We start from the raw sequence: 16,003 nt of genomic DNA on the forward strand, positions 1-16,003 counted from the left end.
GTCCATGTGCAGACAAAGTTCCCATTAATGGCAGGAGGAGTTTTAACTGATTCAGCAGTGTAGGATCAGACCTCTAATCAATATGTACCATGAACAGAATTTTCAAAAGTCCCTACAGGCCAAATTTTCAAAGATATTTAGGTGCATAAAGACATACAAAGGCACTAAGTAGGATTTTAAGGAGCACATAGGTACCTAATTAAAAATGGGTGCTTTCAAAAATCCCAGTTATTGCCTTTCTGAATCTTTATGTGACTAAATACCTTGGAAAATCTGGCCCTGAATAATTGATCAGCCTAAATCTATGGGGCTAAGGAATTAGCCCCCTAAATAATATATACATTTTTGAAAATTCGACTTCGTATGCATAAGGGGCATGAAACTGTATTTGACCTCAGAGAATTTATTTCAAATTTGTCCCTCATGGAAGCAGCATTTTGCTGTGCTTGCCTGTGGAAGTATCAGAGAATTCAGCCCCAGAAACCAGGGATCCCTCAAGACCCATGCAGAGCCTATGCTTTCATGCTGGCTTTGGCTCCCCACTTCCCTTTCCAGTTTCTTGTTCAGCCAGGAAATTTCCAGCCCACTGCTTCTTCTGGAAGTATCCTAATATCACAGGGATGCCTCTACATCACAGAGGGGGAAGCAATTTAATTAATGCTATCAGGGTCCTCTAGGTGTGGAGAGAGGATAATGCTGTAGAAACAGCTCTGCCACTGGTTCACTCCCTCCTAATTCTTGCACTCCCCCACTCCAAAGACCAATTCCTGTGTGGGGATCCTAAGCAGTTGAGGAAAAGGGAGGGGAACAATCCCATCAAAGCCATACTCCCCAAACTGCCCAATCCTCCTGGATTTTTTTACTCTCCTATAACTAAAAGGGCCAGACTGTGATACTACCTTGCAGTAGGAGTAGTTCCATTGGATCAGTGGTACTGCTTATCTAAAGCATTACTCAGGCTCCATGCAATTCCAATGAACAAATGAACAATAACTTCCTTCAGTGATTCAGTGTGTGCATTATCCATTTTAATGCATTCCTAGATGTGTTACTGGACATGACATCTAAGGCAGACAACTACAAGACTTTTAGAAGGGCCCAGGGATTAGCAATGTACACCTGAGGTAACAGGATGTATGTTTTTCCTTAAACTTGTAAAAATGAATTAAACCCAAAGTATTTTATGGAGCCTGAATTGCCAGTTGAGAAGCAGCTCACACAGAAGGGAGAGCTCCACGTTTGGAGGTAGTTTAAATTCCCTCTGGTCTTTAGGATTATGGCAGTACCTTGTGGGATTTTCCCATTATCTGTCTCCCCGGTCTCACCCTACACTGTCTGCCTCCCCCACACTCAACTTTGGCCTGGCTGCTGCCTCCAAGCTAGTTATTCTGGCTGCCATTCCTTTTATATCAGTCAGCTTCTATTTTTTTTTTAAAAAAGGATCTAAGTGCTTTCTCTATTTTAATAGAAGCTGGAGTGTCTAATAGAGCCAGCTGCCAAAAATGTCATCTTCGAAGGGGCTGCTGGGTAAAAGCCTGTTATGTTTCTTTATTCCTATGCACTGAGTAACAACCTAATGACTCCAGAATACCACATATATTATTAACATGGTATACAGTAATGATGCCAGAGAGTATTGTAGAATTCTTACTATGCTAAATTTCATACACAATGATTCTCATATAAATTTCCTTGGCACCAAGAGTCAAACTTTCCAGTTATGAAGTCTACTGCCTAGGACTGCTACCTTAGGGAATTACAATATGAAAGGATAAACAGACCCCTAATAGTTTGTAATGACACACAGCCATTACACTGTCATTTCTTTGAATTCTTATTATTCCAAATATGAAATATACATTGAGAAATAGCTTTGGACTGAGATTTTTCTATGTTATTTCAATTGATTATACCAGACTGACAAAGAAAATGACCTATAAATCTGAATAATTACAGTATAACAGATTGCCAAAATTCTAATTGTCCTATTCTTTACCTGCTGCCATACTTACTCCAAAGAGTGAGTTCAGTGAACTTTGGCTCTTTTAGGGCCAGATTCTCACCTGGTGTTAGTGTAAGCCCAGAATGTCACAAGATCTGAGGAGGTGGCCCTTGCTAACATCATCTCTCTCTCCAAGCAAATCAGATAACAAAGGTATGTGATAATGTGATGATACAAAAAACCAAAGTGCAGGTATCCAGCAGAATTGCATTGCTTGAGGTGTTGATTTCATAAAATATTTGTTAAATTGTAACTACTGGCTAATCCATCTTGATTCAAAAACCTGTCTCATCCACCTATCAAATTCCTCAATAGTCTATATAGAAAGTAGGAGGGGGGGAGGAGAAAGTAAACATAGAATCATAGAAATGTAGGGCAAGAATGGACCTCAAGAGGTCATCTAGTCCATCCCTTCTGAAAGTGTATGCCAACTGTGCAAATGACTGACTTTCTGGCTCACCAAGAGACAGCAGAACTCTATAAAGGAGAGCTACCAATGGTAGTTCTATATCAACATTTTAGGTGGACCACCATAACTTGCATTAAACTTTCTTCTTTAATATGATAGATAAATAAATAAACTGTGGTAAATAGAGGGGGTCACAGAATAGGAAAAACTTCCACAAAGTGTCTTTTTTGTCAAAAAATTCAAATTTTCAATTTTTTGATCCCCCTAGCAATTAATAATTGATAAAACTTAAGTAAAACTCATAGCTGCCAAATTTTGCACAGCCCCAGGTATGACATTTTATGCAAACTATATGATAAACTAACTGCGTCTAGATTAGAAGACTTTAAGGCCAGAACAGACCACTCCAATCATCCAGTGTGATCTTTTGCACAGCACAGACCATAGAATTATAGTTTCTTCATCAAGCCCATAAGTAGTGGTTGAGCGAGGGCATAACTTTGTATTACAAAGAAATCCAATCCTGATTTAAAGAGTTCAAGTGATGGAAAATCTACCAAATCCTAAAGTATGTAGTTCCAAAGGTTAGTTACATCCACTATAAAAAATGTGCACCTTATTTCGAGTCTGAATTTGTCTAGCTTCAGCTTCCAGCCATTGGATCTTGTTATGCCTTTGCTAGACTAAAGAGTTGTCTACTATCAGAAATCTTTTCCATATATCAGTACTTATAAACTGAACTCTTAACCTTCTCTTCATTAAATTCTTTAGCCTCTCATTGTAAAGCATATTTTCAAGATCTCAGATCATTCCTATAGCACTTTTCTGAACCCTTGCCTATTTGTCAACATCCTTTTCAAAGTGTTGACAACAGAACTGGTGATAATATTCCAGTAATGGTCTTACCAATGCTATATATAGAGGAAATAGCACCTCCCCACTCCTACTTGATATTCCATTGGTTATATACACACAACCCTAGTATTTGCTCTTTTAGCCGCCACATCACATGGAAAACTCATGATTAACTTATCTATCATGACCCCTAAGTCCTTTTCTGAGTCATTGCTTTCCAAAATACAGTCCTACATTCTTAGTTCCTAGACAAATGGCTTTGCATTTAGCTGTAATAATGCATGTTTGTTCAAGAGATGAGATCTAGATTGCTCTGTAGTCCGGACCTGTCATCATTTATCACTGCACCAATTTCTTTGACTTGTGTTTGTGAGTTTTGCATATGTACAAACATCTGCATATGACCATAAACTGTAACTTATGGTCAACACATCCTGCCTCAGTCAGTGGCAAGTGAAGGACAGGAACTGCAGAAAATCTGGCAGCTTGTGGCTAGTGTAAGTGGGAGTGACTCTGAGGAGCTGCTAGGATAGATGGCAGGTAAGTGCCAGACGGAGTCTGAGATGGATGGGTGCCAAACAAACTAAGGGTGCTGGAGGGAGTCTGGGATTGCTGAAGAGGAGGAAGCAGGGAAAACTGGGATTCTCAGAGAGGACTGGGTATCCACTTTTGGAGGGGGAGGGGCTAGGAAAGCCTGTTTAGAGGTAATCTGGAGGCTTAGGGGAGTTGGCTGTATTCATAAGGAGAAAGCCAGACATTGGGATAGGTGACTCTCTGGTAGGATGCTGGGGATCCTGGTGCTAGTACTAGGCCCCTCACTTCTGCCCTATGACTGCCTTCTTCTCCTCTTGGCAGCTCATTCCCTACGGTGATTCAGCATGGGGAGACAGACAGGCCACATGGTTGCCTGGCTTCAGGCAGAGCAAGTGCTACAGTGATCACAGATGGCCTGTAACAGCAACTGCAGCCAGTCCTGTAGAACAGCTCTAATTGAATGTATGGCAGATGTTACCAAAATTATTACAGGGGAAGATGTGTAAGATGGAAAGAGCCAAGCTTGACTCTGAGAGCTCAGGCTTTGTTTTCAGGACTGGCAGTTAGAAAAACCATCTTTTTTTACTTGTACGCTGCGTTCAATTTGATAGGGAACTCACTGAAAGACAATGAACATGAAATTCTACTATGCCATTTTTACAATGTTTCTTTGAAGAGCAGAAGCAGACTTTAGGGCTGATCAGAAGTTTACTGAAGCAAATAGAAAGACTTTCATAGTCCCCATATGTCTTTGAGGCAGTCCATTTAAGAACACATTTCAAAGCAACATTTGATGTTCTTCTGTGGATTCCAGGCTGTTCACTGAAGTGCTGCTGTAACAGAGCCTCCAATGAAACGTGCACTACATTGTCGAGGATACCTGCACGATTTCTAAAATAGCTCATTTTTGTGAAAGAATTGGCATATATGAAAAAGCACTCAGCATTTGGAGGAATGTATACTGATTTTACTAGAGTTTTATTTTCTCATTTTTCTATGTGAAGTAGCGGTCCCAGGTTCTGAGGGGTAGAGCCTCCACAAACAAAAACCTCTGAAACTCTCAAATACAATTAGATCCATGAAGTTACAGATCCCAAATGCTGATAACATATGCGACAACATGTTATCTAAGACTTACTTTGCCAGGCTTGTTTGCATCAAAACTGTTTTCTTTAAATTTCTCTTGTAGGGTCTCAGCTAGTCGACAGAGCAAGGCACCATTATCCAACTTCTCCATAAAAGTTTCTGCCGTTATTTCCCTACCTGAAAGGCAAGAAGAAAATTAACATGGAAAAAAAGGATGCCTGTGTCTACACAGGAAATGTAAATACTGGATTTGCAAGGAAAATCCATAAACCAAACCCACTGAGGTCAATGGCAGTCTTTCCATTAACTTCAATGGGCTTAGAAACAAGCCTTAACTGAATAACTCGCATTACACTGAGTTTTTATCATTTAGTCTTGCTGCTATTTTCCTGGCACTGAGACACAATTTTTTGGATACATTTTTTTGGTTGGATAATTTGCTGTTTTCTTTGGGATGGTGTTGTTAAACATTCGTCTTGTCAAACAACACATTTTTGTAGAATGAGTCCAACTAATATGCCAGATTCTGTTAATCTTATTTTACCATTTCTGACTATACAGGACCACTTTTTTATTTTAATGACATTAAAAGGTGCCAGATTGACAGCCCTGCAGCATAATGTCTTAAATTTATCCGCAGAACAAGTACACTGCAAGCTTCACCCTCACTCCCAATAGTCCCCAGATTTAGAGATGAGATGTTAATTTCTATTTCATTGTTAATTTAGGGTTTGATCCTGGAAGGTGCTGACAATTTTCTGTCAAAATTGTTTTTTGACGGAAAGTTGAGTTTAACAAAATTATTTTTTTTATTAAAGGAGTGTCTACTTTCCATGGAAAATTACCAATTTATTTGGCCTAAAAACTAAATGCCCATAAACAAAAATATTTTGATTTTGATAATGCTGTCACATTGCTTCATGAGGATTGAAGTTTAGTTGCCTCATTTCCCCACTGAACTCTACAGGCTGGCTCCCTGGTGGACTATATCTCACATGATACACTGCTTCCACTTTCCAAGATGGGACATCCTGATGCATCATAGCAGATGTAATCCAACCAGGGTGCCAAGCCTATAGATCAGTGGTTCCCAAACTTGTTCTGCCGCTTGTGCAGGGAAGGACCCTGGCGGGCTGGCCCGGTTTGTTTACCTGCCACGTCCTCAGGTTCGGCCAATCGCAGCTCCCAGTGGCCACGGTTCACTGCTCCAGGCCAATGGGAGCTGCTGGAAGAGGTGGCCAGTACGTCCCTCGGCCCGTGCCGCTTCCAGTAGCTCCCATTGGCCTGGAGCAGTGAACCGCAGCCACTGGGAGCCACGATCGGCAGAACCTGCGGATGCAGCAGGTAAACAAACTGCCCTGGCCTGCCAGGGGCTTTCCCTGCACAAGCGGCGGAACAAGTTTAGAAACCACTGCTATAGATAGGCTTGGAAGGATTAGATTTTTATCAGTGTCAGAAAACGTGGATTTCACTATACACGCACAAACGATAAAAATATTTCCACTGATAGTAACTGAAATGTACAGATAAGCAAAGTAAGAAAATGCTGCTTGAAAACTTAAGAATTTGATTTAAGGATACTTAATTTGTATATTTTGACGTGTGTAGTTGACAATTTTGTTTTAACTGTTATAAAAATTTTGAATGTCAATGCCTTCTTTCATTAAATAATTATTTTCTGATACCCTCCATAATTTCCTGCAAGTGTGAAAATTAGAAATAGATAAAAATAATAAAATGGTTTAAAATGATCAATATTACCAATCAAAATTATATAAAAAATAAAAATTGAATTCTGTCAAGCCTTCCTATAGAGAAGAAATGAGGCAACTGAACTTCAATACCAGGCAAATTAATTGGAGCTTTAGTTAAAAAAAAAAAAAAAGAAAAAAAAGAAAAAAAACAGAAATATCAGACACAGGTGAGCACAATATGTTGGGGAAGATCAACATGTCTTTTGTACAGGGAAATCATGCCTCGCCAATATATTAGAATTCCTTGAGGGGTTCAATAAATATGTGGACAAGTATGATCCAATGGATATAGTGTACATGGACTTTCAAAAAGCTTTTTGACAAGATCCCTCACCAATGACTTTTAAGCAAAGTAGGCAGTCCTAGAATAAGAGTGAAGGATCTCTCTTCGATCAGTAACTGATTAAAAGTTAGAAAACAAAGGGAAGGGATAAATGGTCAGTTTTCACAGTGGAGAGAAGTAAATAGCGGGGTCCCCCAAGGAAATGTACTGGAACGTGGGCTGTTCAACATATTCATAAATTATCTGGAAAAAGAGGTAGACAGTGAGGTGGCATAGTTTGCAGACAGTACTAAATTACTTGAGACAGTTAACTCTTCACAGTCAGACATGGATTTACGAAGGGATCTCACAAACCTGAGTGACTGGGCAAGAAAATGGCAGATGAAATTCAATGTTGATAAATGCAAAGTAATGCACATTGGAAAACATAATCCCAACTGTACATACAAAATGATGGGGTCTAAATTAGCTGTTACCACTCAAGAAAGAGATCTTGGAGTCATTGTGGATAGTTCTCTGAAAACAGCTGCTCAATATTCAATGACAATTGGAAAAGCTAGAAGAATGTTAGAAATCATAATAAGACAAGAACTATCATTCCACTACATAATTCCATGGTATGCCCACACCTTGAGTACTGAGTGTAGTTCTAGTCTCCCCAACGCAAAAAAGATATATTAGAATTAGAAAAAATACAGAGAAGGGCAACAAAAATGATTAAGGGTCTGGAACAACTTTCATCTGAGAAGAGGTTAAAAAGACTGGGACTCTTCAGCTGAGAAAAGAGATGAGTAATGGGAGATATGATAACAATCTCTAAAATGATGATGATGTGCAGAAAATGAATAAGGAAGGGTTATTTACCTCTTCACATAACACAAGAACCAGGGGTCACCCAATAAAATTAATAGGCAGCAGGTTTAAAATATAAGGAAGTACTTCACACAATGAATAGTCAACCTTTGGAACTTGTTGCCAGGGATGGTGTGAAGGCCAAAAGTATAACTGGATTCAAAAAAGAATTAGATGAATTCATGGAGGATAGGTCCACCAATGGCTATTAGTCCCATGCACTAGTTGTCCCTAAATCTCTGACTGCACACAATAATACAATGCAGTACATGCAATAATAATCATTTTAAAAAACTGTCTCACGCTTCCATTAAAAAAAGGACAGAGGGGAGAAAAGAGAGAGGTTGGGTTGTTTTGTTTTGAACCACATTCCCTTTTTTTAAAATAAATTCCTTTTTTCTACCCCTTTAAAACAAAATAAATTTTTGAAACATTTCATTTTGAATTTTTTTCTCCGAAAATATACAAACCAGAACAATTTTAATCAAATTTTAATTTACAAAAGCACAAAAATCAAAAGGCTACTACAGTAGGATTTATCTGACCATGCCTTTGAAATTGCTGGAAAGCTTTTAGGTACTTTGACAATAATGTAACACCTTGAAGGAAAACAGTCCCCAGTGTTCTTCATTTTGTAGGCTAAAACCAGAGAGGAATAAAATAAGATCTGTAAAGCATGTGATTCTCAGATGCAACAATAGACTCACTTTTCTGGTTCAAGTTAAACTTGCTATTTCTGATACATTTATTCTTTCAAGAACATCTGTTTGACGTAAAATCTTTTTTTCCCCTTCATTTTTTAGCCTTGATTCTCTCCACTGTATATTTCACATTGTAGCCTCTAGTGTATATAATGACTTCTGCAGGTGGCAGAAGAGCAGTAGCAGCACTGCATCACAATGGAAGCCTTTGCATAACTGACATTATTTTAGCGGTGCATGCAGCTCTTCTGGAGCCAGGAATTAAATTAATAGCCCCCAGACACAAAAAAGTCAGTGTCCCAGCATCTTAATACCTTCACCACTATGTTGGCCTACATTTTCTATTGTTAATAATGAAAAATATTTTCCATTTTGACCCTTTGGTCGAAGGTGCTGAAACTATCAGAAAGCTAATTTAAAGAATGGACATATTAGAAGCTGTTTTATTTTAAAAGGTAGTATTATAGAACTCTCTTGTAAGATACGTACATTAATATCTTTAACTATAACTGAAGTTTTATTGTTTTAAATGCAGACTCTTTAGGATTTTCTATATAGGTAAAATAAACCTCATTTTAAATGCCTATGATATCCTATAATTTATGGACTTGGCTATTCTCTTGGCTACTTTTATAAATCTGATTAAAGCAATAAACTTAAAATATATATTCCTTTTTAAACAGATGCAGAAAAATGCTTTCTATCTTCTCTTGCCTTTTAACGATACAATTACATTAGCAGTTTGATTATTGCATTTTTATATATTAAACTGGAATATTTTAGTTCTGCTGCCTTTTATGAATGCTGAAAGAATGAGTTTTGCATTGAACATCTGTATTTAATGAAAAATATATTAGGTGTTAGCTTTCAATTCACTGTATTTTATGGCCCCAAAAGGTGGCATTTCTTTGCGAAAAGAGACACATTACATATTTAACAGTTGAAATGTATTGACTCAAATGAGAGTTATGTTCATAGCTGGGGAACAAAAAATGGCTTCATATATTTGGATGGAATAAACATTAAACTCCATTAAAAAAAAATCTTTAAAAGAGCTATAATTACAAGAAAGCAGTTGCAATGTGTATATAGGATGGGAACAGCATAATCTATAATAAAAACTAATGCTAGAAGCATGCAAACAGGAAAATAAAGTCTTCTTCAATATAGCAATCAGTCATCCCACTGATTTTAATAGGACTATTTTGCATGAATTAGGATAGCTGCTTACATAAATAAGAGTTATTTAGATCAGGCCCCAAATCCTGCTGATGCTGGATCGGGTTTTGCAATTCAGTTTTGAGAATCGTTAGCAGTCAAAGCATGGGAGCCAAGGTGCTCTGGCAGCTATAGTAGGTTTTAAAATGTCACTCTAGCCTATGTACTTACAATAAGATTATCAATCATTACCATTTAAAAACACAAATAAATATAATGTCATAAACTAAAGGTTTGTAAATTGAGACATTTTGGACCAGATCATCAGGTCTGGCTGAGCTGTGCTTTGCACCGGAGCTAATTCTGGGGCCAGCTGAAGACCATTTCTGCTCCCAGCATAACCTGGAACAAAGTAAGGGCTCCTCTAAGGCACACCAGGAGGAACTTCTCTAGTAATTAGAAACCACTGAAGTCCAAGCACTTTGGCCTGCACCTTTTCACACCTATCTACCCCAACATGCCCTCTACATCAGGGAGCTGAGAACAGGTGGTGTACATACATACGTGAAATCTCCAAATGCCTCAATAGGACCAGGGCAGTAGAAAGCAGCCAGTACTGCTGCCAAAGCCTGAGACCTCTGTCTTCATCATCACCTAGAATCTAATATATAATGCTGAAGCTGTAAAGTTTTTTTTAATTGTCCACTCATTCACACCTGGGTAAATCAGGAGTAACTCCATCCAAGTGAGCTGATGCAAAATTAGTGTAGGAGAGGTGGATCAATCTCCATGTAGAATATACATCACATCAATGTGCTTAGCTGGGTAATAATCAGATTAACACCACCTGAGTGCAATAGTAATGAATATAAAATTCAGTGAGGTATCTTCAAAACTACCAGAATTTCTTCCTGAAACACACTCAGAACCCGTTGTCCATAAACTTGGTTTTCCGAGGATGACCTTCAGAAAGAGCATTTGTAACTGAGGGTATGTCTACATTGCAGTGTAAGCCCAGGGTTTGAACTCAAGCTCAAGCCTAACCCCCCTTCTATATACACACATATCATGTTAAGACCCAGGGTCCCAGGACCCCACAGGGTTGGAGGGTCTGAGCTTGAGTCAAACTGGGACTAGGGTTTAAGCCCTATTGCTTTGCATTGTAAATGCAGCCCCACTGGACCCATGCTCTGGGAAGCCATCAAAAGCATTCCACAATTCCATGGGCTGACTTTCGTTGTCCTCTGGACAGTCAACTTCGATGGACAGTCAAGTTTTGTCAGACTGCACTATGAACAAAGGGCTAACGTGGCCACGTTTTTGGAGAGTGTTAGGAAGTCTGGGATATATGTGGTCAGAGTTAGGCCCATATAATGCAGTATAGATGCTGGAGCCCCAGGTTGGGACCCAGGGTTCAACAATTCCTAACCTAGGGTTACAAATCAGTGTAGATGCTCAAGCCCTAGGTTAACAAACCCAAGGTCTAATAACTCAAGTTCTACTAACCCTGGGATTACATTGTAGTATAGATGTACCCTAAAACTAGATTGACTATTTATGGATGAATTAATAAAGAGGGCAACATTTTGCTAAATAGAAAAGGCCTGGTTGTTCCTTCTACACTGGATGGGGCAGGGAACACTCACTAACATGTCATCTGTGAGTTGAAAAATGTTAGCAAAAGGCAAGAGATACATTGTCCCTTCCATGAATAGTGGGCAGATAACAGACACAGTAATACATTTTGCTACATATAACCATTTCAAAAAGGCACAAAGAACTGATGAAGGGTCAGGAAATTCCAGAAAGTACTAATGCAAAGTGTAAGGGAGGACTTATTTTAATATGCAAAGAGGCTTCTCTATTATAAATTGATTATTACTTTAAAACTCACTAGCAAACACAAGAAACATAAGATGGCAATTACCCATCGTAGGATGTCAACCATATAACACTACAAGTTGAACTTAATGTCAAGAGATCCCAGTTTTCATGTGCAGACTTCTAAGAATTCTCTAAGACCCATTTGTGCAATGACGTCATGAGATTACTAAGAGAACTATTCAGACAGTGAAAAATCTCTTGAAGACATCTATACATGACAATAGTGATCCATATAGAGACCTGCTGAACCTACAAAATACACCAATGGAAGGATGGACTTCCCGAGTATTGATGCATATAGGTGCACACAGATGAACAAGGATTTTACTTCCCACAAAACCTCTTGTGCTCAAACTGAAGAAGACACCAGACTTGAAAACAAAACAGGAAGCGAAGCAAAGCAAAAAAGACAACAATTTTACAACATGCATACAAAACCATTGTTCAGGTTGACAAGAAGGTGATTAACTCACTTTAGAACAGACGATAAAAGCTGGAAGCCAACAAGAGTTTTGACTCCCACAAGAGACAGTGATCTTATATTGCAAAAAGTCAGCAGCAGAGAAATAATCAAGAGTCCCTGAAAAGCCCTGGGACTTGCCCTAGCCCATTAAATTTGATCTGTGGTTTTATGTGGCTTCAGATTTGGCAGCTTGGTTCAACCAGTCCTGAAAAGAAGTGGGAATTGGCAGGTACTGAAGTTCCTATCAGGAGTAATGAGGCAATGGACATTACACTTTAAAAGAGATTAAGGACTTGTCTTCACTACAGAGGTAAGTTGACCTAAGTTATGCTACTTCAGCTATGTGAATAACATAGCTGAAGTTGAGGTAGCTTAGGCTGACTTAGTGCAGTGTCTTCACAGCACTGGGTCAAAAGGAGACACTCTCCGGTCGACCTCCCTTACTCTTCTGAGAGAGCTGGAGTACTGGGGTCGACCAGAGAGCGCTCTGCCATCAATTTAGCGGATCTTCACTAGACCCACTAGTTCAATCCCTGCTGCATCGATTGCAGCAGGGTCAATCTTCCTGGTAGTGGAGACCAGCCCTAAGTAACTGCTGGAACATAGGCTAGCTTATAGCCAGTTTGGGAGTAAAACAAATGAAGTATCCCTGTTTGGGACTTTACACACTGACTCTGCAATATGCCATCTTTTCCAGCTATCCAGTGTAGAAGGCAGTGGTTTTACAGAGGCCATGGCCCAGATCTTCAAAAACATTTAGGAGACATTTATTTCAATGGGAGTTAGGCACCTAAATACTTTTGAGAATCTGGGACCAATCCTTCTTCAGCAAATAACTTAAGTGCATGCTTAACTTAAAGCACATGGCAGTCCCATTTCAAAAGAACTCAGCTCCCACTGGAACAACCATGCTGGGTTCTGATCTCTTTTGAAAATCTGCCCCATAATTTCACAATGGGAATTATTGGGTGCTGACTATTTCTGAAAATCGGGCTTTTATTTAGATACCTAAACACAAGCCTTTTGAAAACAAGGTCCAAAGCATGATTCTGAGCACTGGAAAAAAAATTGCCCTTATTGTAGTGTACAGAACGATAATTATAAAGAAGGGAAGCAGGGAGTGGAATCTCTATTAAGAGAAAACAATATACAGGAGTAAATTTAAAAGCCACTAAATAAAAAAATAAACAAATAAATAAACACAAAGAGCTGAGAATATACACCCATGTCAGAGCTAAAAATATTTTCCAAATAAAAGGTACAAATATTGTAGTCCCTACTCAAGCAAAAGTCCAATTGTGACACCTTCCCCAATATGAGGCAATCTGAGAACTCAGAGAGAGTGATTGTTTAGACAACCTGAATTACTGATTTTAGGAATTTGGCACTTCCTTTTATTTCTTGTTCTGCCTTTGTATGTACGCATGCCTAATGAAATGCAGCCACATGTATATAGACTCTGCAGTTGTCAGAAATAGTCCTTTGAGCAACTCTGAGAAGTGGACTCCACTGAGATAGTGTCACACAGGGGTGGCCAGCTTGAGCCTGAGAAGGAGCCAGAATTTACCAATGTACATTGCCAAAGAGCCGCAGTAATACGTCAGTAGCCCCCCATCAGCTCCCCCACCCCGCTCCCAGCGCCTCCCACCCATCGGCAGCCCTGCCAATCAGCACCTGCCCGCATCTCCTGATCAGCTGTTTCGTGGCATGCAGGAGACTCTAGGGGGGAGGAGCGAGGGCATGGCAGGCTGAGGCGAGGCGGTGGCAGAGCCAGGGGTTGAGCAGTGGGCACCCCCCGGCACACTGGAAAATTGGCTCCTGTAGCTCCAGCCCCGGAGTCGGTGCCTATACAAGGAGCCGCATATTAACTTCTAAAGAGCTGCATGTGGCTCCGGAGCCACAGGTTGGCCACCCCTGGTGTCACAGATAATCAGCAGAATGTGTGCTTAAACTACTAGGATGTCCTTGAAAATAAATTTAAAATAAAAAAAATATATAGGGCTGAAAGAGATCGTCTAGTTCATCCCCCACACTGGGGCAGGACTAGGTATAACTAGACAATCTCTGTATCTAAGTCTGTTCTTAAAAAATCTCCAGTGGTGGGGATTTCACAGCCTGCCTAGATAATCTGTTCCAGTGCCGAACTGTCCTTATAAGTAGAAAGTTTTTCCTAATATCTAAGCTAAATCTCCTTTGCTGTAATTAAACGAATTACTTCTTGACCTACACTCACTGGACATGGAGAACAACTGATTACGGTCCTCACCACAACAGCCCTTATCATGATTTGAAGACTGATGTTGCCCCTCAGCCTTCCTTTCGCTAGGCTTAACATGCCCAGTTCTTTCAATCTTTTTTCATAGGTCATTTTCTAAATCTCTTATTTTTGGTGTTCTCCTCTGCACTCTCTCCTATTTATCCACATCTTTCTTGAAGTGTGGTGCCAAAAACTGGACACAGTACTCCAGCTGATGCTCACCAGTGTAAAACAATTACATCCAGTGCCTTATACAGGACACCCCTGTTAATGCATCCCAGAATAACATTTGCCTTTTTTGCAACTGCATTGCATTATTGACTCATTCAATTTATAACCCCAAATCCATCTCTGCAGTACTGCTGCCTAGCCAAGTTATTCATGTTATTCTTCATGCTGAATCAAATCAAAGGGACATTGTTTTAACTCTTCAGAGTTAATGGGGATAGGATGTCAAAGAATGACTGATTAAAAAACAAAAACCCACCATGCACAGCAACACTACACATCTCAGTCTTCTCTGAGTTCCTCATCTATTTAAAATCACAAATGTAAGTTGCATTGCCCAGCTCTCCTGAATCTACTGTCAAAACCTCTACTTATATTTACAGTCTCAGCCAGTACATTGTCATGGTTTTCAGTTTGTAATTCTGAGCTTAAATCATTGAAGCTGGAAGCAAAATGACTGTCACCTTTCTTCCCAATGATCACTAACATTGAGTACACTATATTTGCCTCTGCAAATGAAACTCCAGAGATACACTTGCCCTCATTCAGTAAACAGATTCAGACAACACTCTTGGCAAAAGAAGATATTTTATGTATTTGTAAAACTCTATACAGTAGAAGCTCAGAGTTATGAACACCAGAGTTACAAACTGACCACTTAACCACACACCTCATTTGGAACTGGAAGTACACAATCAGGCAGCAGCAGAGACCAAAAGAAAAAAAAAAGGCAAATAGAGTACAGTACTGTGTTGAATATAAACTACTAAAAAAATAAAGGGAAAGCATCATTTTTCTTCTGCATAGTAAAGTTTCAAAGCTGTATTAAATCAATGTTCAGCTGTAAACTTTTGAAAGAACCAGAAGGTTTTGTTCAGAGTTACGAACCATTCCAGAGGTGTTCATAACTCTGAGGTTCTACTGTATTGCTGTGAGTCCAAGTGTGTCTGACTCCCTGTCTGCCTGACTGTCGTGCAGCTTAAGTGTTGTGGAATGCAAATTAATAAACAACAGCTAGGTGAAACAAAAGTCATGTCTTGATTCAGCAAAAACAACAATGCATAGTCAGTTAAGACATTTATTTTTTAAAACATGGAGAAAGTCTCCTGTCTGGTGTAGATATGAGGTAATTCCCTTGCAACTAAACTTGCACAACTGAGAGGATCCATTTGTGAAAAACAGTGGGAGAATGAAACCGCTGGACACTGTATGCTGAATAATTAAAACAAAGCTGCACTTGTTTAGGTTAGCACAGAACTGTGAAGGGTTGTCGTTTGACATGTATTTGAAAATAAGATTTTTAATTATATTTGGCATTTCAGACCCTCCTGTTGATGCCACTTTCTTGATGAAAAGTGACCTCATTCATGCTCTTATCAGTGTGAGACCTGTGTGTTATGGACTGTAAGCAAGTTTCCATTTTGCTTCATTAGTGATTAGTAGTACTTTCTTGTTTAATATTTAAGCAGGGTTGCCAAGGTTCCTTCCCCACTCTGAAATCTAGGGTACAGATGTGGGGACCTGCATGAAAGACCCC

At 39.4% G+C, this 16,003-nt stretch overlaps 1 protein-coding gene across 10 annotated transcripts in view; it reads right to left on the minus strand.

Annotated features, from left to right (window-relative positions):
• Positions 1 to 16,003, minus strand: part of GAS2 (growth arrest specific 2) — a 159,117-nt gene that overhangs the window by 96,540 nt on the left and 46,574 nt on the right. For all 10 annotated transcript variants that reach the window (XM_084630905.1, XM_084630898.1, XM_084630901.1 and 7 more), the window contains one exon: positions 4,939 to 5,063. In XM_084630905.1, the coding sequence (XP_084487031.1) occupies positions 4,939 to 5,063 (125 nt within the window). The remainder of the gene's footprint in view (positions 1 to 4,938; positions 5,064 to 16,003) is intronic.

The sequence above is a fragment of the Lepidochelys olivacea genome (genome assembly GCF_965140295.1).
Source record: "Lepidochelys olivacea isolate rLepOli2 genome assembly, chromosome: 6".
NCBI lineage: Eukaryota > Metazoa > Chordata > Testudines > Cheloniidae > Lepidochelys > Lepidochelys olivacea.